The following is a 25,413-nucleotide window of genomic DNA, read 5'->3' as shown; positions in this document are numbered from 1 at the left end:
TTGTGAGGCGTCTGTTTCTCAAACTAGACACTCTAATGTACTTGTCCTCTTGCTCAGTTATGCACCGGGGCCTCCCACTCCTCTTTCTATTCTGGTTAGAGCCAGAGTAGTACACAGCGTTGTATGAGATCTTCAGTTTCTTGGCAATTTCTCGCATGGAATAGCCTTCATTTCTCAGAACAAGAATAGACTGACGAGTTTCAGAAGAAAGATCTTTGTTTCTGGCCATTTTAAGCCTGTAATCGAACCCACAAATGCTGATGCTCCAGATACTCAACTAGTCTAAAGAAGGCCAGTTTTATTGATTCTTTAATCGGGACAACAGTTTTCGGCTGTGATAACATAATTACAAAAGGGTTTTCTAATGATCAATTAGCCTTTCAAAATGATAAACTTGGATTAGCTAACACAACGTTCCATTGGAACACAGGAGTGATGGTTGCTGATAATGGGCCTATGTAGATATTCCATAAAGAATCTGCCATTTCCAGCTACAATAGTCATTTACAACATTAACAATGTCTACACTGTATTTCTGATCAACTTTATGTCAATTAAAAAAATTTGCTCTTCTTTCAAAAACAAGGACATTTCTAAGTGACCCCAAACTTTTGAACGGTAGTGTATATTTATAATTGATTTTAAAATGTTTATCCCATATCTACACAAAATTGAAAGCTCTCTCTCACAACCCCTGCTCGCAGACACACATTCAATTGTTTCCATTTACAGCTGGCGAGTCTGTTGCTAGGTAACTAGATAACGTTAGCTAATTGTTTGCTAGCTGGGTAAAACTAACATAAGCATTGCATGCTAGATTAAAAATGGTTTAATTCAAATGAAAACTTCACAAACAGTCAGAGAACATTGAACTATTAGTTTGAGGTCAATGCTTACCTTGAAATAAAGCTTATATTTTTGTTAATTAGGAGTTTTGCTATTGTCTTCATAGCTAAAGTTTGCATGCTGTTCTCAACTGCCTGAAATCTCTAGCATGATCTTTCAGAAGACACAACCTATAGTCCTTCTAGGATTTAGTGATTCTGCGTTCACAATCAACGCAATTCAAAAAGAGGGCTCACAATGTTAACCAATCACCACACTTTTACTGCATAAAATGGTTCAATCAAGCAACACGTCAACAAATGTTTTCCTTTGTCAGCGCATTTTCGTGACAAATTGCACAAAGTCATTGCAAATTGCAATGCAAAATGTAATTATTGCCGAAGCAGAATCAAGCATTTTGGCCTGAAACTATGACAAAAACAAACTGTTAAATCCTGGGGGGACTGTCAAAACAAAGCAAGTAGGGACCTCGTGTGGCAGACACACAATGAACAAAACCCTTTTCTACAGACTTGAATAGGATAATAACAATATAATTGGTTACTCTTCTATATTCTATTGCATATAACCAATTGTAGCCTCCTACAAGCGACAACAGTAAATAGATTCCTTAGTGACAGCAAATTGGATAAAATGCCATAAATAAAATGTGTGATCTTACTCCGCTTTTTGAGTTAAGTCGCCCTCCTTAAATTCAGGCGGGTTAGCCATTGATTTGTCACTCTTCATCGATATATAACTGGGGGCTGGTGACACTAGTCTCTGCAGATGGACCCTGCAAGCAACAAAAGACCGTCCCACAATTTAATTGAACATACAATAAACATGTACATCACATGATACAAGTATATGTCACACAGCTATACAACTCTGCATAGGCTGTACTGGTTTACCTTTCATCCATGATTTGGTCTCCATCACCACTTGGGTCTCTGCTTGAAGTCACTGACTGGTCACTCTGGTCACTCATAGACATATGACTAGCTGTACGTAGCTGGAGATGCTTCAAATTGTTCCTGTGAACATTAAACAAATTAACTGTGATGTTGCTTGTCTGATCGTTTTTTCTTGATTAATTAGAAGTACCTTAGTTCTCCGTCACTCTCCAGTGTTCTAGTGGACTCACGGCTGGGTTTGGAAAGGTCTGTTTTATGAACATGGACACTGAACAGAGAAGATTTTTACTGCAGCTTTAGCGTTTGAGAACCTTCTGATAGTGAACCAGGGGTTGGAACGGTTCAGGGAACCGAACCGAAAACCGTAAAGGAACAAAAACATTTTTGAGGAACGTAAACAAAACCGGGGACGAAAGTGGCTTCTACTGTTCCGGAACAGAACCATTATTTTATGGGAACCTATTAATAAGGTTCTTTTAAATTTGGGGGGGAAATGGCATCAAAGCGCCTATGGAAAGCACTTACTCTGTCACACAGTGTAGAGAAAGCCCATGGAGTTGGTGGAATAATCCTTTAATTCATTGCCACTTTCTCAGCTGGGCCAGGGGCACTTTAATTAGGTCAGGTGGAAATGTCCGACAGATCTCCACTCCATAAAAGGAGGAAATCACCATCACTTGGTTGTGCTGCTTTCTCTTCCTTCACTCTGTCTAATCCAGAAGTTCTGTGCGTCCATGAATCCACGTAAGTCCACCGACTCTTACCTTTCATCTGAACTTATCTGTTGCGATCGGGAGAGTGGGCCATCAGTTGTTGTTTGAAGTTATTATCGCGGAGCGCGGCTTGGAGCACATGCTTCAAACGTTTTGTGTAATGTGAATGGTCAATGATCCCAGCCCTACGGATCATAATAGGCCAATTATGCAATTGGTATGGTTAAAATGTAATGAAATTACGTGTACACATGAAGACACTTGAAGGGGTGAAATAAGAAAGTCATTGTTTGTTGAACTGATTGGCTCTGATCCAGCTAATGGTGACTATAGATTGAATAACCAACTGATCACTGTTTGTATTATTCTTTCATGATTTATAAATAGTTACGAGCCTAAATTGCTCACCGACGGTTCCTATTGACTTATTAATGAACTGGATTGTTGAATTCCCTAAATGATGTTAATAATGAATGATTGTTCTGATTAGATCTTTGTGATGATGGATTTGATTGGATACACGTTATTCTGTTTCCCTTGTTACGCAGCACAGACTACTCAGTAAATATACCACTTTATGGTTAAAGGAATTCCTGCCTCAGTCTCATCCATTCCTCTGTCACCTGACCCATGACCACCTGTTCACCTTCACTGTCAGTCATCCTACCTGTCCAGCTACCCACACAGATTCCACTACTCTTTCACACAGAAACCTCTCCTTCCAGTGTCTGCCTGCCAGCTAGTTTTCTAGGCTAGTTAAGGATACTATAGTAATCACATTTCACATTGGATTTAATAAGAAGGTAAGACTTATTTTGAATTCTGGTGCCGCTGCACACACAAGCTTGTTAGCTATCTCTGGTCCAGGGCGTTGAGCTAGCCTCAGCGTTCAGCCAACTCTTGGACATTCAAAGTTCCTCCATATTAGCAGCTCCTCCGTAGCTAGGTACAGTGCCTTTAAAAATAATTCACACCCCTTTACTTTTTATGCGTTGTTACAGCCTGAATTTAAAATGTCAAAGTGGAAAGGTCTTGAGTCAATAAGTATTCAACCCCTTTGTTTTGGCAAGCCTAAATAAGTTCAGGACTACATATTTCAAATAAAATCTAATTGTATTAGTCACATGTGCAGAATACAACAGGTGTAGACCTTACAGTGAAATGCTTACTTATGAGCCCCTAACCAACAGTTCAGTTTCAAAAAATACAGATAAGAATAAGAGTGTAAAGTAACAAGTAATTAAAGAGCAGCAGTAAAAAAACAAACTCTATATATATATATATATATATATATACATACACAGGGGGGTGCCGGTACAGAGTCAATGTGCGGGGGCACCGGTTACTTGAGGTAGTATGTACATGTAGGTAGAGTTTATTAAAGTGACTATGCATAGATGACAACAGAGTGGCAGTGGTGTGGAGGGGGGCAATGCAAACAGTCTGGGTAGCCATTTGACTAGATGTTCAAGAGTCTTATTGCTTGGGGGTAGAAGCTGTTTAGAAGCCTCTTGGACCTAGACTTGGCGCTCCGGTACCACTTGCCATGTGGTAGCAGAGAGAACAGTCTATGACTAGGGTGGCTGGAGTCTTTGACAATTTTCAGGGCCTTCCTCTGACACCGCCTGGTATAGAGGTCCTGGATGGCAGGAAGCTTGGCCCTAGTGATATACTGGGCCGTTCGCACTACCCTCTGTAGTGCCTTGTGGTCGGAGGCCGAGCAGTTGCCATATCAGGCAGTGATGCAACCAGTCAAGATGTTCTCGATGGTGCAGCTGTAGAACCTTTTGAGGATCTGAGGACCCATGCCAAGTCTCCTGAGAAAGAATAGATTTTGTCGTGCCCGTTTCACAACTGTCTTGGTGTGCTTGGACCATGTTAGTTTGTTGGTGATGTGGACACAAGGAACTTAAAGCCCTCAACCTGCAGCCCTGTCGCTGAAAATGGGGGCATGCTCGGTCCTCTTTTTCCTGTAGTCCACAATCATCTCCTTTGTCTTGATCACGTTGACGGAGAGGTTGTTGTCCTGGCACCACACGGCCAGGTCTCCGACCTCCTCACTATAGGCTGTCTCGTTGTTGTTGGTGATCAGGCCTACCACTTGTGTCATCGGTAAATTGAATGATGGTGTTGGAGTCGTGCCTGGCCGTGCAGTCATGAGTGAACAGGGAGTACAGGAGGTGGCTGAGCACGCACACCTGAGGGGCCCCTGTGTTGAGGATCAGAGTGGCGGATGTGTTGTTACCTACCCTTACCACCTGGGGGCGGCCCGTCAGGAAGTCCAGGATCCAGTTGCCGAGGGAGATGTTTAGTCCCAGGGTCCTTAGCTTATTGATGAGCTTTGAGGGCACTATGGTGTTGAACGCTGAGCTGTAGTCAATGAATAGCATTCTCACATAGGTGTTCCTTTTGTCCAGGTGGGAAAGGGCAGTGTGGAGTGCAATAGACTGCATCATCTGTTGGGTCAGTATGCAAATTGGAGTGGGTCTAGGGTTTCTGGGATAATGGTGTTGATGTGAGCCATGACCAGCCTTTCAAAGCACTTCATGGCTACAGACGTGTGTGCTACAGGTCGGTAGTCATTTAGGCAGGCTACCTTAGTGTTCTTGGGTACAGGGATTATGGTGGTCTGCTTAAAACATGTTGCTATTACAGACTCAGTCAGGGACAGGTTGAAAATGTCAGTGAAGACACTTGCTAGTTGGTCAGCGCATGCTCGCAGTACATGTCCTGGTAATCCATCTGGCCCTGCGGCCTTATGAATGTTGACCTGTCTAAAGGTCTTACTCACATCGTCTGCAGAGAGCGTGATGAGTCTTCCGGTACAGCTGGTGCGGTCATGCATGTTTGCTATTTGCATCGATGCGAGCATAGAAGTAGTTTAGCTCGTCTGGTAGGCTTGTCACTGGGCAGCTCTCGGCTGTGCTTCCCTTTGTAGTCTGTAATGGTTTGCAGGCCCTGCCACATCCGTCGAGTGTCAGAGCCGGTGTAGTACGACTCGCTCTTAGTCATGTATTGATGCTTTGCCGGTTTGATGGTTCGTCGGAGGGCATTGCGGGATTTCTTATAAGCTTCCGGGTTAGTCCCACTCCTTGAAAGTGGCAGCTCTAGCCTTTAGCTCAGTGCGGATGCTGCCTGTAATACATGGCTTCTGGTTGGGGTATGTATGGTCACTGTGGGGACGATGTCATCGATACACTTATTGATGAAGGCAATGACTGATGTGGTGTACTCCTCAATGCAATTGGAGGAATCCCAGAACATATTCTGTTCTGTGCTAGCAAAACATTCCTGTAGCTTAGCATCTGCTGACCACTTTTTTTTTTATTGATCTAGTCACTGGTGCATCCTGCTTTAATGTTTGCTTGTAAGCAGGAATCAAGAGGATGAAATTATAGTCAGATTTGCCAAATGCAGGGCGAGGGAGAGCTTTGTATGCATCTCTGTGTGGAGTATAGGTGGTCTAGAGTTCTTTTCACTCTGGTTGCACATTTAACATGCTGATAGAAATTTGGTTAAACTGATTTATGTTTCCCTGCATTAAAGTCCCTGGCTTATAGGAGCACTGCCAATGGGTGAGCATTTTTTCTTGTTTGCTTTTGGTGGAATACAGCTCATTCAATGCTGTCTTAGTGCCAGCCTCTGACTGTGGTGTATGTAAACAGCTACAAAGAATATAGATGAGAACTCTCTCGGTAGGTAGTGTGGCCTGCAGGTTATCATGAGAAACTCTAACTCAGGTGAGCAATACCTCACGGCAGCGTAGCCTAGTGGTTAGTGTTGGACTAGTAGCCGAAAGGTTGCAAGATCAAATCCCTGAGCTGACAAGGTACAAATCTGTCGTTCTGCCCCTGAACAAGGCAGTTAACCCACTGTTCCTAGGCTGTCATTGAAAATAGAATTTTTTCTTAACTGACTTTCCTGGTAAAATAAAAAAAATATTGTGCACCAGCTGTTTACAAAAATACATAGATCGCCGCTGCTGTTCTATCCTGCCGGTACATCGTATAGCCAGCCAGCTGTATGTTGATATTGTCGTAGTTCAGCCACGACTCCGTGAAGCATAAGATGTTACAGTTTAATGTCCCGTTGGTAGTTTAATCTTCCCAATAACTCGTCCATTTTATTGTCCAACGATTGCATGTTTGCTAGCAGAATTGAGGGGAGTGGGGGTTTATTCGATCGCCTCCGACTTCTCAGAAGGCAGCCCGCCCTCCAGCCTCTCTTCCGCCTCCTCTTCACGCAGATCACTGGGATTGGGGCCTGTTCCAGTCGTCATTCCAGTCGGCCTGTTCCGGGCTCATCAGAGTCGTGAAAGAAGAAAAAGGATTCTGCTAGTCCATGGTGAGTAATCGCAGTCCTGATGTCTAGAAGTTATTTTCGGTCACAAGAGATGGTAGCGGCAACGTTATGTACAAAAATAGTTTAAAAAATAAGTTGCAAACAACGCAGATAAACTAACAAAAAACACAATCGATTGGGGGCACGTAAAACATCTGCCTTCTGTTCCGGCACCAACTTTTCTTATTTGCTTAACAAGACACATAATAAGTTACATGGACACACTATGCAATAATGGTGTTTAACAATTTTTTTGGACTACCTCATCTCTGTACCCTACACATACTGTAAGGTCCCTCATTCAAGCAGTGAATTTCAAACAAAGATTCAACCACAAAGAACAGGGATGTTTTCCAGTGCCTCGCAAAGGACAACTATTGGTAGATGGGTAAAAACAAAAAAGCAGACATTGAATATCCCTTTGAGCATGGTGAAGTTTTGAATTACACTTTGGATGGTTTATCAATCACCCAGTCACTACAAAGATACAAGTATCTTTCCTAACTCTGTTAGGAAGGACACCGCTCAGGGATTTCACCATGAGGTCAATGGTGAGTTTAAAACGGTTACTGAGTTCAATGTCTGTGATAGAGAACTGAGGATGCATCAACATTGTAGTTACTGCCGCTCTCCATATGTTCAAGCGTAGTGGTGGCTGCCTCATGTTATGGGTATGCCTGCAATCGTTAAATACTGGGGAGTCTTTCAGGATAAAAAAGAAACCGAATGGAGCTAAGAACAGGCAAAATCCTAGAGGAAAACCTGGTTCAATCTGCTTTTCACCAGACACTGGGAGATTAATTCACCTTTCAGCAGGCCAATAACTTAAAACACATGGCCAAATTTACACTGGAGTTGCTTACGAAGAAGACAGTGAATGTTCCTGAGTTACAGTTTTGAATTAAATCTATGGCAAGGCCTGAAAATGGTTGTCTAGCAATGATCAACAATCAATTTGACAGAGCTTAAAGAATTTTGAAAAGGAAAATTGGAGATGTTGCACAATCCAGGTGTAGAAAGCTCTGGAGACTTACAAAGAAAGACTCTCAGCTGTAATCGGTGCCAAAGGCGCTTCTACAAAGTATTAACTTAGGGGTGTCAATACTTATGTACAGTGCATTCAGAAAGTATTCAGACCCCTTTACTTTTTCCATGTTTTGTTACGATACAGCCTTACTCTAAAATGTATTTTTAAATGTGGCCCATCAATCAATCTACATAATGACTAAGTGAAAACAGATTTTTATTTTTATTACAAATTAAAAAACATATCTTATTCACATAAATATTCAAACACTTTGCTATGAGACTCGAAATTGAGCTCAGGTGCATCCTGTTTCCATCGGTCATCCGTGAGATGTTTCTACAACTTGATTGGAGTCCACCCGAGGTAAATTCAATTGATTGGACATGATTTGGGAAGGCACACGCCTGTCTATATAAGGTCCCACAGTTGACAGTGCATGTCAGCGCAAAAACCAAACCATGAAGTTGAAGGAACTGTCCGTAGAGCTCCGAGACAGGACTGTGAGGCACAGATCTGGGGAAGGGTAAAAAAAAGTCTGCAGCATTGCAGGTCGCCAAGAACACATTGGCCTCCATCATTCTTAAATGGAGGAAGTTTGGTACCACCAAGACTCTTCCTAGAGCTGGCCACCCTGCCAAACTGAGCAATTGGGGGAGAAGGGCCTTTGTCAGGGATGTGACCAAGAACCTGATGGTCACTCTTGACAAAGCACCAGAGTTCCTCTGTGGAGATGGGAGAGAAGGACAACCATCTCTGCAGCACTCCACCAATGAGGCCTTTATGGTAGAGTGGCCAGACGGAAGCCACTTCTCAGTAAAGGGCACATGACAACCCACTTGGAGTTTGCCAAAAGGCACGTAAAGGCCTCTTAGACCATGAGAAACAAGATTCTATGGTCTGATGAAACCAAGATTGAACTCTTTGGCCGGAATGCCAAGCGTCACGTCTGGAGGAAACCTGGCACCATCCCTACGGTGAAGCATGGTGGTGGCAGCATCATGCTGTGGGGATGTTTTTCAGCGGCAGGGACTGGGAGACTAGTCAGGATCGAGGGAAAGATGAACGGAGCAAAGTACAGAGACCTTTTTGATGAAAGCCTGCTCCAGAGCACTCAGGACCTCAGACTGGGCAGAAGGTTCACCTTCCAACAGGACAATGACCCTAAGCACACAGTCAAGACAACGCAGGAGTGGCTTCGGGACAAGTCTCTGAATGTCCTTGAGTGGCCCAGCCAGAGCCCGGACTTGAACTCAAACATCTCTGGAGAGACCTGAAAATAGCTGTGCAGCAAAACTCCCCAAATACAGGTGTGCCAAGCTTGTAGCGTCATACCCAAGAATACTTGAGGCTGTAATTGCTGCGAAAGGTGCTTCAACAAAGTACTGAGTAAAGTGTCTGAATACTTATGTAAATGTGATTTCAATTTTTTTATTTATACTAAATTAGCAAAAATATCTAAACCTGTTGTATTGTGTGTAGGTTGATGAGGGGGAAAAACAATTTAATCCATTTTAGAATAAGGCTGTAACATAACAACATGTGGAAAAGTCAAGAGGTCTGAATACTTTCCAAATGCACCGTAAATGAGTTATTTATGCATTACATTTTTAATGCATTTGCAAAAATAAATTAAACATGTTTTCACTTTCATTATGGGTATTGTGTGCAGATGCGTAAGAACTAAAATAAATGTCATATTTTGAATTCAGGCTGGAACAACAAAATGGGCTATAAGTCAAAGGGTATGAATACTTTCTGAAGGCACTGTATCTAACTAGCATAGAATTCTGTAATTCAGTGAAGTAATCATACATGTAGGCCTACTACTAATATCCTAAACACATTATAATGCATGTCATATCGTGATACCAAGCACTTCAAGGCAGCACCCCGCTCTCTCACTCTCCCATCCCGCAAAATGTAAGTCACATCTCGCTCCCTACACTTGTCTGTCATTCAAGGATGTAAACAACTAGCTTGCCCGGTCCATACAAAACTGCTCTCTCAGCACTGATTGGTGGAGTAATTTAATGAGCTAAATGTAAAAACTGTCGACTTCACACGTTAACAAAGTAACAGAAGGAACAATATAAATCTCTTTCTCAGTCAGACCTGTTCAGAACTTTATTATAGTGGGCGGAACAGCGGAACGGAACAAATTGTGGTTCTGTTCAGAAAGAAACGATTGTAACATTTTTGTTACAACCCCTGTGGTGAACACAAATAGAGTACTAGTTTGATAGAAATGAAAACCCTGCAGTATGTACTGCAGTCTAAGTTAGGGGAAACTGAGTTCCACCATTATCTGACTGGAAACAGCATAAAGTTTAAATGTAATTTTCATTTTCCAGGTGCATTTTGCAATTTAAATATATTACTATACCTTGTAATATCAGTAAATGCTATAATAATCACTTATCCTGATATTTACTTGTTGGAATTGGCTAAACTTTGAACATTGAGATAGCAAATAAATGATAGAGAAGAAGCCTTGAATAGAAAGAGTGAAAGAGACTGGGTTGGGTCAGAAGTTAATGGTTCTCTGTGGGAAGACAGATTTGGAATGTGTTGGGTGGAAGGGAGTCGCGCAACAGTTGAGAGAGGGGAGACAGATGGACATCTGTGGACTAGGGGAAGGAGGTGAGGTCAGTTCCCCTTTAGGGAGTAATCAGGGTTTAGTATCTGGCTACCTTCTTCCTGTTGAACCATAAGATGTAAGGATTGGAGAGAGGAGGAGTGTCCTAAAGTGGGATGTATATAACTGATGGTGAGAAATGTTTTGCTGTCTGAATACAGATGTACAGAACCTTTGGGAAGAATTAAACTTCTCCAGTGTCCATGAGTCATTTACTCTGAAAAATAAGAACCTAACATACTATAATCAACAGTTATCCTGATCATTAGTATAATCAACAGTTATCCTGATCATTAGAAGTGCAACGTCCTCCAACGGACGGACACACACATACACACACATGCCTACCTCATATCAGGGTCCGTGGTCTCATCAAGATCCTTGTATGGTGACCCATCCTTCTGTCTTTCTTTATGGATGGCCTCAGCCCCCTGATGATAACTCATTATAACTCTCAGAGAGGAGACCTCACAATCCTGAAGAGGACTGGTCTGGTCCCAGATCAGTCTGTAAATAAGAAGAGTAAATGCCATTATATTAAAACGTTTAAACGCAAAAGCAGAGTAGGCCTACTGTTGGCCTGCTGTGCTGGGGATTTAAATGAACATTATAATGACATTCTGTAAAGCTTTTGGTACCGAATACAATTGTGAAAAGCACTAACTGCTGAATGTTTTCTTGTGTTTTTTTTTTTTTTAAATAGAGATTTAGCCCAGCAATGTAGCGTAATTATGTTATTTAGTTGTCTTTTTTCGTGTCAGTCCTCTTTTAGGAAATGGTATTATGCCTAGGCTGGACACCAAACCGCCCCAACCTGGTTATGGCTAGACAGAACAGTTTGTCAAATTTACATCAAAAGTCAATTTTAGGTAACCCTAACGCTTTCCTTAACTTTAACCTAATTTTCCCAACCTACTAGGTTAATTATACTAACCTGTGGAGTAATTTCTCCTAACCTGCTAGGAAAAGTCAATCCTGGTCAATTCTGACATAACCTGTATCCCTTCTAGCCAAAATGCCTCAACCTGCCCCAACCATAGAGAATGATAGAGGCCTCTAGTGGCCAAAAGGCTGCATTTGCATGGGCAGTGGCATTAACAGCTTCCACCATTTTTGTAATCAACTGGGTGGGACTTCCAACTTTATTGGCTTACCCTTCCTGGTGACCCTGTTGGAGTCATGTCCAGCAGGGTCAACAGGAGGGATCAGCCAGTCCTGAAGTAGAAAATGTACTACTTTAAAAAGGAGACAGCATCAACGGCTCCTGAGTGGTGCAGTGGTCTAAGGCACTGTATCGCAGTGCAAGGTGTCACTACAGTCCCTGGTTTAAATCCAGGCTGTATCACATCTGGGAGGGATTGAGTGTCCCATAGGGCCCACAATTGGCCCACCGTCGTCCAGGTTTGGCCGGGGTAGGGCGTCATTGTAAATAAGAATTTGTTCTTTACTGACTTGCCTAGTTAAATAAAATAAAAATGCTGCTGCTATCTCTATGGCTCAAAACCAAAGTGACTGCATTTTTATTAATCCGTTTTGTCAATGTTGGCTGGAAGTCATAGGCCGTATTCGAAATCCATATTGCCTACTACTTTCTAAAACGACAATGTGTACTACTAATCGTACGATATACTATTTGGAAACGTACTGTTTACTAACAATGTAAGCAACAAATATAAACACACTCCCTCAAAAATGTGCAGCGAAGTATAGCCGAAAGGAGTATAACATCCTGACATTTAAAGCATAGTGGGTTTTCCAAATTTCACATAAAACGTTACATTTTCGCATAACTAAAATGCCTAATATTAAGAACGCAAGAATGGGTATTCGGACACAGCCCTGTAAATATTTTACTCAATTAGGCCTATGACCGCCTATCAATGTATACAATACACACTTGTCTATTTCTTTCCTAATAAGCATCTCTTATTTTCGGATAAATATATGAATATATCTGCTAAATCTCAGTCAGCGTCTGGTAGCTGCGTAAAAGAGAACACTTGTCGTGGTCTTCCTTGTGCGCACTCCGCCATTATGCTGGTGGGCCTAGTGGGGTACTAAATTTTTTTACTTGCCATTTATTAGAAAGAAGTTGAAAAATAGGGCCTTAATTATCAGCAAATTTCGTTGAGTTGAATAAGAATCGACTCCCAAAGGATCTTACACCTGACTTTCATAATAAAAAATATGAACCTACCATTTTTGCTGCTGTCTTGCAAGTCGAAAAAACTTGGATGAAGCCACAAAGAGAAAAGTTGTCGAATTTACTTTCAGTTTCTAACAGGAAAGAACTTCGACAAACTCCCGCATAAAAAAAAAAAACAGGTCTACGTTTTCTAAGAGGCAGAATATCTAGTTCTAATACTGAAATATTTGTGATGTTAAATATTGGTAGGGTCAAATTAATTCAAAACATGGAAATAACACGACACATCTGATACATGTTGGTATTGGCATACGCCGCAAACTCTAAAGAAAATTGTCCATTAAAATTATTCGATTATGTGTGAATATGTCTTCAGATTGTGCTTATTAAATGCAGTGAAGATACAAACAAGCATAGATCAGAAAACATTATACAGTATTAAATTTGTATCATATTTTTGTCATTCCTGTGATAGTTGTAATCACTCCTTTGTTCCTCTAGGTGGAGACAGAGGACTTTGTAGAGCTGATGGGTCCTGATACCTTAGCAAAGACGGTGGAAATTAAAGGAGTGAAGGGACGCTTTCAGAGGTTCAGAGACCATAGCCACGGGAAGTAGTTTGGGGGTGGGTGTGGGGTGCTGCGATTGGGGGGGGGGGGGGGTTACAGCAATAGACACAAATAAACTGAACACATTGTGGTATTTAGTTAAGAACAGTAATTTGTCATAAATTAATATTCATTTGTTGAGGTTGGCTGATACTTCATCAAATGTGTGTAAATCATTAGAATGTGTCCACAGATAGTTCTTAGACGAACTGTAAATCAACCAACCAACCAGAAACCAACCAACCAGTCAAAACAATGACAGCTGGTAATGTTACAGACAGACTCTCAGTGTACACAGCATTCACCTTGTTTACTACTTCACTCTCTCAACCTCTCCAGAACATCTCATTGCTGTAGTGGCTGTTCTCCAGCATTAAACAGGAACAGGCAATGCAGAGACACTAGTCAAAGTCAGAACATTGACTGATATACACAGTGTACAAAACCTTATGAATACCTTCCTAATATTGATTTGCAGCCCCCTTTTGCCCTCAGAAAAGCATAAATTTGTCAGGGCATGGACTCTACAAGGTGTTGAAAGCATTACACAGGGAAGCTGGCACATGATGACACAAACCGGTGCGCCTAGCACTTACTACCATACCCTGTTCAAAGGCACTTAAATATTTTGTCTTACCCATTCACTCTCTGAATGAAACACATACACAATCCAAGTCTCAATTGTCTCAAGGCTTAAAAATCCTTCTTTAACCTGTCTCCTCCCCTTCATCTACACTAATTGAAGTGGATTTAACAAGTGACATCAGTAAGGGATCATAGCTTTCACCTGGATTTACCTGGTCAGTCTATTGAAAGAGCAGGTAATTGTTAATGTTTTGTACTCTCAGTGTATGTAGTCTATAGATATCAAATAATGAAGTCAAACAACTTGTAGAATGTATAGCAACCTCTTAAGGATCGGAACCTTCAATTTGCACCTAAAATGACATTCCCATATCTAACTGCCTGTAGCTCAGGACCTGAAGCAAGGATATGCATATTCTTGATACCATTTGAAAGTAAACACTTTGAAGGTTGTGGAAATGTAAAATTTGTGTAGGAGAATATAACACATTAGATCTGGTAAAAGATATTACAAAGAAAAAAACATGTGTTTTTTTTGTCACATCATTTAAATGCAAGAAAAGAGACATAATATTACTTTGGAGAACAGGCGCAGTTTACGTGAAAAGTTTTAGACATATCCAATGAACCATTGCATTACTGTTCAAAATGTTGTATCAGGTCTGCCCAAATCTGCCTATTGGTTTATTGATACATTTTCAAGTGCAAAACTGTGCACTCTCCTCAAACAATAGCATGGTATTCTTTCACTGTAATAGCTACTGTAAATTGGACAGTGCAGTTAGATAAAAAATAATTTAAGCTTTCTGCCCATCTAAGATATGTCTATGTCCTGGGAAATTTTCTTGTTACTTACGACCTTATGCTAATCACATTAGCGCACGTTAGCTCAAGCGTCCCGAGGGCGGGACACTGATCCTGCAGCGGTTTTAACTAAGGATTCTCATTGTATACTGTATCTATTTACTACAGCTTCCACTGTAGTTCACTCTACTGCCCCACTGCCGCCACAACTTTCAACACCAAATCTATCCCTTTGACGGTCTCTTTCAAATATTTCCATCCCCCTCTCTCAGGATCCTCTTCATCTTCATTCTCTCTCTCATCCTCCTGGAACATCTCATTGGTGTAGTATCTTCATCCAGTCATCATGACCATCTTGTTTATCTTAAGCAGCTCAGTGACCTGATGGATTCTGATCTTCATTGTTGAAGACATCTCCCTTTACATTTCTGAGTAAAATCCTGAAGATCTGGATTACAATTATCCACAATGTGTATATATACTGACCAAAAATATAAACTCAACATGTAAAGTGTTGGTCCTATGTTTCACGAGCTGAAATAAAAGATCCCAGAAGTGTTCCAAATGCACAAAAAGCATATTTCTCTTAAATGTTGTGCACAAATTTGTTTTCATCACTGTTAGTGAACATTTCTCCGTGGCCAAGAGAATCCATCCACCTGACGGGTGTGGCATATAAAGAAGCTGATTAAACAGCATGATCATTACACAGACCGTGCTGGGGACAATAAAAGGCTACTCTAAAATGTGCAGTTTTGTCACACAACACAATTCCACAGATGTCTCAAATTGAGGGAGTGTGCAACTGGCATGCTGACTGCAATAATGTCCACCAGAGCTGTTGCCAGAGAATTGAATGTTAATTTCTCTAACATAACCCTTCTCTAACGTTGTTTTAGAGAATTTGGCAGTACGTCCAACCGGCATCACAACCGCAGAACAAGTGTAACCACGCCAGCCCAGGAACTCCAAATCCGGCTTCTTCACCTACAGAGATCGTCTGAGACCAGCCACCCGGACAGCTGATGAAACTGGGGAGTATTTCTGTCTGTAATAAAGCCCTTTTGTGGGGAAAAACTCATTCTTATTGGCTGGGCCTTGCTCTCCAGTGGGTGGGCCTGAATCCCAAGTAGGTGGTGCTATGCCCTCCCAGGCCCATCCATGGCTGCACCCCTGCCCAGTCATGTGAAATCAATAGATTAGGGCCTAATTTATTTATTTCAATTGACTGATTTCCTTATATGAACTGTAACTCAAGAAATTCATCAATTGTTGCATGTTGAATTTATATTTTTGTTCAGTATATAGCAACTAAACTTTTCCCATCCACCTGTTACGTCTGCTCCCGCTCTTCCCTTCCCCTGGCGCATGAGGGCGCCAGATTACCCTGCATCACACGCTCCTGCCATCAGTCATGCACACCTGCCTTCCCTCGTCACTCGCATCAGCGTTATTGGACTCACCTGGACTCACTTATCTCCTGTTTATTTCCTCCCCTATATTTGTCAGTTCCCTAGCAGCTGTTCCCTGCTGCTTCATTGATTGTTTTTTTGTCTTTGTTTTCTGTTTGCTGACGCTGTTCTTGTCTCGTTATATGTCCGTTATTTTTTAAATGTTACTCCCCGTACCTGCTTCGTCTCTCCAGCGTCATCTCATGTGACACCACCTCTCCTTCTGTCTTTCTGATGTAACAGTCACGAGATGTTGTTTCAAACTCTTTCCTTCCCAGAATGGTGTTTCCTGCTGCACTCTTTCCAACTCCAGTCTTCCCCACCAGAACAATCCGGACCTCATGTTCTGCTGGATTACAACGACAATGTTGTTGCCTTTGACATGAGTATAACCTTAATGTTCTTCCTGTTATCACATTTACAAACACAATTTTTATGTTAAATAGTTTTCCCTCCAAAAAGTGAGTGGAACAAGGGATGGTATCAGTTCCAGGTGTGACCAGACAAGAGAATGTTTTTCTGTTAAATAGCTTCAGTAAAACATTTTGAAGTGAAACAGTTTCCCCTCCAGAAAATAAAATAAATAATGTGACATCACCACATGAGAACTCTGAGGACTCAAGGTCTGCTACTGAACTGATTAATATGATGCAGATGACTAGTGCAGACAGTTGAATGAGGGCCCTGCTTTAATAGTTTTATAGATTTATATGATGCAGATGACTAGTGCAGACAGTTGAATGAGGGCCATGCTTTAATAGTTTTATAGATTTATATGATGCAGATGACTAGTGCAGACAGTAGAATGAGGGCCATGCTTTAATAGTTTTATAGATTTATATGAAGATGATGCAGATGACTAGTGCAGACAGTAGAATGAGGACCGGGCTTTAATAGTTTTATAGATTTATATGATGCAGATGACTAGTGCAGACAGTAGAATGAGGGCCATGCTTTAATAGTTTTATAGATTTATATGATGCAGATGACTAGTGCAGACAGTAGAATGAGGACCATGCTTTAACACTGGTAGAAAAACAGAACCACATGATCAGTTCAGGAACAGATAATGACATGATGGTTTTAGAGTCCATTGATGGTGAGAAGTTGCCAACCACAGATCAAGGATCAGATTTCACCACTCAGTACAAACCTTAATAGGAAGTGTATATTCAGCTGGCAGATCCAAAGGTTAGGGTTATTAGGGATACAATTGGTTAAGATTAGGTTTAAGCTTAGAGTTAATGTTACTCATAGTGTTGTAGGTTTAGGGTTACACAGTGTTATAGGATTAGGGTTACACAGTGTTATAGGATTAGGGTTACACAGTATTATAGGTTTAGGGTTACACAGTGTTATAGGTTTAGGGTTACAGTGTTGTAGGATTAGGGTTACACAGTGTTATAGGTTTAGGGTTACACAGTGTTATAGGTTTAGGGTTACACAGTGTTATAGGATTAGGGTTACAGTGTTATAGGTTTAGGGTTACACAGTGTTATAGGTTTAGGGTTACACAGTGTTATAGGTTTAGGGTTACACAGTGTTATAGGATTAGGGTTACACAGTGTTATAGGTTTAGGGTTACAGTGTTATAGGTTTAGGGTTACACAGTGTTATAGGTTTAGGGTTACACAGTGTTATAGGTTTAGGGTTACACAGTGTTATAGGATTAGGGTTACACAGTGTTATAGGATTAGGGTTACACAGTGTTGTAGGTTTAGGGTTACACAGTGTTGTAGGTTTAGGGTTACACAGTGTTGTAGGATTAGGGTTACACAGTGTTGTAGGATTAGGGTTACACAGTGTTATAGGATTAGGGTTACACAGTGTTATAGGATTAGGGTTACACAGTGTTGTAGGTTTAGGGTTACACAGTGTTGTAGGTTTAGGGTTACACAGTGTTATAGGATTAGGGTTACACAGTGTTATAGGATTAGGGTTACACAGTGTTATAGGTTTAGGGTTACACAGTGTTATAGGTTTAGGGTTACACACAGTTTTATAGGTCAGGTGATGGAATCACAAGTTGCAGTCTTTGGAACTCCCACCAATCACAAGTTCTGCCCTAATAAGATTGAATAACGAAACATGTCATGGGAGACTAGTGATTCATTAAGCATCTGACCCATTTAAGTAGAGAGAAAGGTAGTGTTCCAGGTCATCTGTTTTTGCAGTCTTGTTGAGCACATTATCTGATGTCACAACACCTGGAGAAGAGTTTTCAGCAACCCCATTCATGTGATATCCATGGCTAAATAACAGTTGGCAAGTTACATTTCAAGCCCATTATCTCAAAATACTTGTTTAAAGCCCTCTGCTTTATACCTCTGAAGCCCTCCCATGTCATGGTATATTTTCATAGAACTGTATGTGCAGAGGAGGCTGGTGGGATGAGCTATAGGAGGATGGGCTCATTGTAATTGCTGGAATGGAATGGAGACAAACATGTGGTTTCCATACATTTGATGTGATTTATACCGTTCCATTTAAACCATTCCAGCCATTACTGTTCTGCCTGCGGCTGCGGAGCCCTGACCTGTTCACCGGACGTGCTTGTTGCACCCTCGACAACTACTATGATTATTATTATTTGACCATGCTGGTCATTTACGAACATTTTAACATCTTGACCATGTTCTGTTATAATATCCACCCGGCACAGCCAGAAGAGGACTGGCCACCCCTCATAGCCTGGTTCCTCTCTAGGTTTCTTCCTAGGTTTTTGGCCTTTCTAGGGAGTTTTTCCTAGGGAGTTTTTCCTAGCCACCGTGCTTCTTTCACATGCATTGCTTGCTGTTTGGGGTTTTAGGCTGGGTTTCTGTACAGCACTTTGAGATTTCAGCTGATGTGCGAAGGGCTATATAAATAAAATTTGATTGATTGATTACAATGAGTCCATCCTCCTATAGCTCCTACCACCAGCCTCCTCTGGTACGGTGTCATTGAATATCCTTTACTGAATCAATGTGTATCGCTATAAACAATCCCTCTGTAAATATTGATGTACATGTTAACTTTCTGCATTTCTTTTTACCGTTTATGTTTATCTTTACTGGGGAAAAGAGATATTCATAACTATATAGCCTCTATAGCTCATAAAGCATTGTGGGGATACAATGATACATTGTTGTTCATTAACTCTTTACCCAACTAGTGCATAAATAAAACATGGAATGGAACTTAGTGCATCAGTTATCAGTATAATGAAAACATGGACTGGACAAGTGTAATGTTCACTAGTAGGATACACTACAGTAGTTATCAGTAAAATTAAAACATGGACTGGACTCACAGTAATGTTCACTAGCAGGATACACTACAGTTATCAGTATAATGAAACCATGGACTGGAGTAGTGTAATGATCACTAGTAGGCTACACTACAGTAGTTATCAGTATAATGAAAACATGGACTGGACTGACAGTAATGATCACTAGTAGGCTACACTACAGTAGATATCAGTATAATGAAACCATGGACTGGACTAACGGTAATGATCACTATAGACTACACTACAGTAGATATCAGTATAATGAAACCATGGACTGGACTAACGGTAATGATCACTATAGACTACACTACAGTAGATATCAGTATAATGAAAACATGGACTGGACTGACAGTAATGATCACTAGTAGGCTACACTACAGTAGATATCAGTATAATGAAACCATGGACTGGACTAACGGTAATGATCACTATAGACTACACTACAGTACACATATAAATAAGAGTGTCTTAATAACAAATGAAGGTATCTGTCCAGCACTGCCTCAATACTCTGATAATATAATGCTGATGGCTGCTGTATTATGCTAGTGTGATAAGTCAGTTGATTTAGGATGGACTACTTATAAAGGTGCACCATCATAATGTGATTTAGTTGATCATTTTCTTGTCAGTAGTTTCTAATTAAATTGTATACTGTTGTATACACTACTCCACCATTTTAGGACATATTTATCTGATGGAGAACAGTGATTCATCAACCTCACAAGTAGCCTAGTAATTCATAAACACCTGACCCATTTAATCAAGAAAAAGTGACTTTTTTTGTTGCAGTTACGCTACGAACTTATCAGATCTCACAGCGCATGGAGAAGTATTTATCACGTCAGGAAACCCATTCATGTGACATAGCAATCTTGGTAATACTTCATTTTAAGGGGTCCATATTATAGTATAATTATATATGTGATTACACTAACAAGTATTGTCATTAATTGTAATAATTCATAGTTACACTGTAATAACATGCAACTGGTTATAATTGCAGTCTGTAAGTACAGGGATGTAACAATGAATGCTTCTTACACGGGTTGTTATGGTGACCATATTACAGCCACTCTGGCAGTCACGAGTCATGATGTCAGTCAAATTCCATGTGACCGTTTAGTCATGGTAGTTAGGCTTCTCTAAGCTCTGATGCTGCTAATGGTCATTAGTGGTCTACCAAACTTGCTAACTGCCTGGTACTCAGCACTCTATTGTCCCTCTAATCACTCTGACATCAATGCAAATGTATTCGAAAATGTAAGAAAAAACACTTGATGAGCCCATGAGCTCATGTTGCTCAACATTTCTACAGGCTTTGCAATTGCGTGAGAAAACAGTGATGGTCTCTATTAAAAAGAGGACGATCCCATCAGCTTTAATAGGCTAGGCCTACTATATTTATTTCTCAACTTTCCTAATATTAAGCACATTGCTTCTCTTTACAACAGGAGTATAGCCTACCTGGATGGCATGAAAATGAACCACAGGAAAAGCGTCCTCCATTAGCTATTTAAGTGCATAGATGACATGTATTTTTCCCCCTGCCCCTGTTTAGAGACAGGTGCATGATAATGGTCCATTCATTTTCAAAACAAGTTTCACACATATATTATTTAGTATATGTAAAGACAAGATTAAATCAATAATAGTCTGATGGGTGACAATCACTTGTGAATTATATATTGTTACGTGTGTGTGTGTGTGTGTGTATATATATATATTACACACACACACACACACACACACACTGGATTCGGAAAGCATTCAGACCCCTTGACTTTTTCCACATTTTGTTACGTTACAGCCTTATTCTAAACTGGATGCTAAAAATGCTAATATTGGTACCAGGATATGAATGCCAATTTTTCACAAAGTCTTGAATGAGATTTTGGCCACAAATGCTAAAATGTTAGCATTTGGAAACCGTACCAGGGAAACTAAACCAAAGATTGCTGTCACACCTTGTCCATAGAATGCTTACAGGGTAACGAAACCAATATGTCATTTTTTAATTTGGGTGAACTACCCCTTTAAGCGCATCCACACAGAGTATATGGTCCCGTGTGGCTCAGTTGGTAGAGCATGGTGTTTGCAACGCCAGGGTTGTGGGTTCGATTCCCACGGGGGACCAGTATGGAGAAAAAATGTATGAAATGTATGCATTCACTACTGTAAGTCGCTCTGGATAAGAGCGTCTGCTAAATGACTAAAATGTATATGCTACCCATGAAGGCGTCAGTTCAGCTGGCGGACCTGATTTTTCTCTCTGTCTTCAACCAAAATTGTGATGACAACATTTTACTTTCAAAGTCTTAGCTAGCTGTCATCATCAGTTGTCATCAAGGTTACTCAGTGTGGGGGTGGTTCGGCACAGCTGTGCTTTGACTGGATCAGAGATGGTAGGAGAGAGTGATGGAGAAGAAAGTGAAGCAAGTATGGAGCATAGTGGTACAAATAAAAGAGAGTAAGAAAGAGAAAAAGAAAGCAGAAGAGAAAGGGAGTAGCGGTTTGAAGGGGAGAGAAAGGGAGTAGCGGTTTGAAGGGGAGAGAAAGGGAGTAGGGGTTTGAAGGGGAGAGACAGGGAGTAGGGGTTTGAAGGGGAGAGACAGGGAGTAGGGGTTTGAAGGGGAGAGAAAGGGAGTAGGGGTTTGAAGGGGAGAGACAGGGAGTAGGGGTTTGAAGGGGAGAGACAGGGAGTAGGGGTTTGAAAGGGAGAGACAGGGAGTAGGGGTTTGAAGGGGAGAGACAGGGAGTAGGGGATTGAAGGGAGAGAGCAGGGAGTAGGGTTTGAAGGGGAGAGACAGGGAGTAGGGGTTTGAAGGGGAGAGACAGGGAGTAGGGGTTTGATAGGGGAGAGACAGGGAGTAGGGGTTTGAAGGGGAGAGACAGGGAGTAGGGGTTTGAAGGGGAGAGAAAGGGAGTAGGGGTTTGAAGGGGAGAGACAGGGAGTAGGGGTTTGGGAGGGGAGAGAAAGGGAGTAGGGTTTGAAGGGGAGAGACAGGGAGTAGGGGTTTGAAGGGGAGAGACAGGGAGTAGGGTTGATAGGTTGAGAGGGTTGAGGAGAGACAGGGAGTAGGGGTTTGAAGGGGAGAGACAGGGGAGTAGGGGTTTGAAAGGGGAGAGACAGGGAGTAGGGGTTTGAAGGGGAGAGACAGGGAGTAGGGGTTGAAGGGGAGAGACAGGGAGTAGGGGTTGAGGGGAGAGACAGGGAGTAGGGGAGTAGGGGTTTGAAGGGGAGAGACAGGGAGTAGGGGTTTGAAGGGGAGAGACAGGGAGTAGGGGTTTGAAGGGAGAGAGGCGAGGGTTGACAGGGAGTAGGGGTTTGAAGGGGGAGAGACAGGGAGTAGGGGTTTGAAGGGGAGAGACAGGGAGTAGGGGTTGAAGGGGAGAGACAGGGAGTAGGGGTTTGAAGGGGAGAGACAGGGAGTAGGGGTTTGAAGGGGAGAGACAGGGAGTAGGGGTTTGAAGGGGAGAGACAGGGAGTAGGGGTTTGAAGGGGAGAGACAGGGAGTAGGGGTTTGAAGGGGAGAGACAGGGAGTAGGGGTTTGAAGGGGAGAGACAGGGAGTAGGGGTTTGAAGGGGAGAGACAGGGAGTAGGGGTTTGAAGGGGAAGACAGGGAGTAGGGGTTTGAAGGGGAGAGACAGGGAGTAGGGGTTTGAAGGGGAGAGACAGGGAGTAGGGGTTTGAAGGGGAGAGACAGGGAGTAGGGGTTTGAAGGGGAGAGACAGGGAGTAGGGGTTTGAAGGGGAGAGACAGGGAGTAGGGGTTTGAAGGGGAGAGGACAGGGAGTAGGGGTTTGAAGGGGAGGAGACAGGGAGTAGGGGTTTGAAGGGGAGAGACAGGGAGTAGGGGTTTGAAGGGGAGAGACAGGGAGTAGGGGTTGAAGGGGAGAGACAGGAGTAGGGGGTTTGAAGGGGAGAGACAGGGAGTAGGGGTTTGAAGGGGAGAGACAGGGAGTAGGGGTTTGAAGGGGAGAGACAGGGAGTAGGGGTTTGAAGGGGAGAGACAGGGAGTAGGGGTTTGAAGGGGAGAGACAGGGAGTAGGGGTTTGAAGGGGAGAGACAGGGAGTAGGGGTTTGAAGGGGAGAGACAGGGAGTAGGGGTTTGAAGGGGAGAGACAGGGAGTAGGGGTTTGAAGGGGAGAGACAGGGAGTAGGGGTTTGAAGGGGAGAGACAGGGAGTAGGGGTTTGAAGGGGAGAGACAGGGAGTAGGGGTTTGAAGGGGAGAGAAAGGGAGTAGGGTTTGAAGGGGAGAGACAGGGAGTAGGGGTTTGAAGGGGAGAGACAGGGAGTAGGGGTTTGGAGGGGAGAGACAGGGAGTAGGGGTTTGGAGGGGAGAGAAAGGGAGTAGGGGTTTGGAGGGGAGAGAAAGGGAGTAGGGGTTTGAAGGGGAGAGACAGGGAGTAGGGGTTTGAAGGGGAGAGACAGGGAGTAGGGGTTTGAAGGGGAGAGACAGGGAGTAGGGGTTTGAAGGGGAGAGAAAGGGAGTAGGGGTTTGAAGGGGAGAGACAGGGAGTAGGGGTTTGGAGGGGAGAGACAGGGAGTAGGGGTTTGAAGGGGAGAGAAAGGGAGTAGGGGTTTGGAGGGGAGAGAAAGGGAGTAGGGGTTTGGAGGGGAGAGAAAGGGAGTAGGGGTTTGAAGGGGAGAGACAGGGAGTAGGGGTTTGAAGGGGAGAGAAAGGGAGTAGGGGTTTGAAGGGGAGAGAAAGGGAAGTAGGGGTTTGGAGGGGAGAGAAAGGGAGTAGGGGTTTGAAGGGGAGAGACAGGGAGTAGGGGTTTGAAGGGGAGAGAAAGGGAGTAGGGGTTTGAAGGGGAGAGACAGGGAGTAGGGGTTTGAAGGGGAGAGAAAGGGAGTAGGGGTTTGAAGGGGAGAGAAAGGGAGTAGGGGTTTGGAGGGGAGAGAAAGGGAGTAGGGGTTTGAAGGGGAGAGAAAGGGAGTAGGGGTTTGAAGGGGAGAGAAAGGGAGTAGGGGTTTGGAGGGGAGAGACAGGGAGTAGGGGTTTGAAGGGGAGAGAAAGGGAGTAGGGGTTTGAAGGGGAGAGAAAGGGAGTAGGGGTTTGAAGGGGAGAGAAAGGGAGTAGGGGTTTGAAGGGGAGAGACAGGGAGTAGGGGTTTGAAGGGGAGAGACAGGGAGTAGGGGTTTGAAGGGGAGAGACAGGGAGTAGGGGTTTGAAGGGGAGAGACAGGGAGTAGGGGTTTGAAGGGGAGAGACAGGGAGTAGGGGTTTGGAGGGGAGAGAGAGGGAGTAGGGGTTTGGAGGGGAGAGAGAGGGAGTAGGGGTTTGAAGGGGAGAGAAAGGGAGTAGGGGTTTGAAGGGGAGAGAAAGGGAGTAGGGGTTTGAAGGGGAGAGACAGGGAGTAGGGGTTTGAAGGGGAGAGACAGGGAGTAGGGGTTTGGAGGGGAGAGAGAGGGAGTAGGGGTTTGAAGGGGAGAGAAAGGGAGTAGGGGTTTGAAGGGGAGAGAAAGGGAGTAGGGGTTTGAAGGGGAGAGACAGGGAGTAGGGGTTTGAAGGGGAGAGAAAGGGAGTAGGGGTTTGAAGGGGAGAGACAGGGAGTAGGGGTTTGAAGGGGAGAGACAGGGAGTAGGGGTTTGAAGGGGAGAGAAAGGGAGTAGGGGTTTGAAGGGGAGAGAAAGGGAGTAGGGGTTTGAAGGGGAGAGACAGGGAGTAGGGGTTTGAAGGGGAGAGACAGGGAGTAGGGGTTTGAAGGGGAGAGAAAAGGAGTAGGGGTTTGAAGGGGAGAGAAAGGGAGTAGGGGTTTGGAGGGGAGAGAAAGGGAGTAGGGGTTTGGAGGGGAGAGAAAGGGAGTAGGGGTTTGAAGGGGAGAGAAAGGGAGTAGGGGTTTGAAGGGGAGAGACAGGGAGTAGGGGTTTGAAGGGGAGAGACAGGGAGTAGGGGTTTGAAGGGGAGAGACAGGGAGTAGGGGTTTGAAGGGGAGAGAAAGGGAGTAGGGGTTTGAAGGGGAGAGACAGGGAGTAGGGGTTTGGAGGGGAGAGACAGGGAGTAGGGGTTTGAAGGGGAGAGAAAGGGAGTAGGGGTTTGGAGGGGAGAGAAAGGGAGTAGGGGTTTGGAGGGGAGAGAAAGG

The 25,413-nt window shown here is 43.1% G+C and overlaps 1 protein-coding gene across 1 annotated transcript in view; it reads right to left on the bottom strand.

Moving 5' to 3' along the window:
• Positions 1-12,881, bottom strand: part of LOC115190188 (uncharacterized) — a 114,792-nt gene extending 101,911 nt beyond the window's left edge. Inside the window, exons 1-4 of the mRNA XM_029748679.1 lie at positions 12,656-12,881; positions 10,807-10,965; positions 1,740-1,862; positions 1,508-1,621 (exon numbers count right to left, since the gene is read on the bottom strand). Coding sequence (XP_029604539.1) covers positions 1,508-1,621; positions 1,740-1,862; positions 10,807-10,904 — 335 coding nt within the window. The 5' untranslated portion in view covers positions 10,905-10,965; positions 12,656-12,881. The remainder of the gene's footprint in view (positions 1-1,507; positions 1,622-1,739; positions 1,863-10,806; positions 10,966-12,655) is intronic.
• Positions 12,882-25,413: the final 12,532 nt, after the last annotated feature.

This window comes from Salmo trutta, chromosome 4, assembly GCF_901001165.1.
Source record: "Salmo trutta chromosome 4, fSalTru1.1, whole genome shotgun sequence".
NCBI classification, from domain to species: Eukaryota; Metazoa; Chordata; class Actinopteri; order Salmoniformes; family Salmonidae; genus Salmo; species Salmo trutta.
Note: the sequence above shows the minus strand (reverse complement) of the source record. Positions and strands in the feature narration are given on the sequence as shown.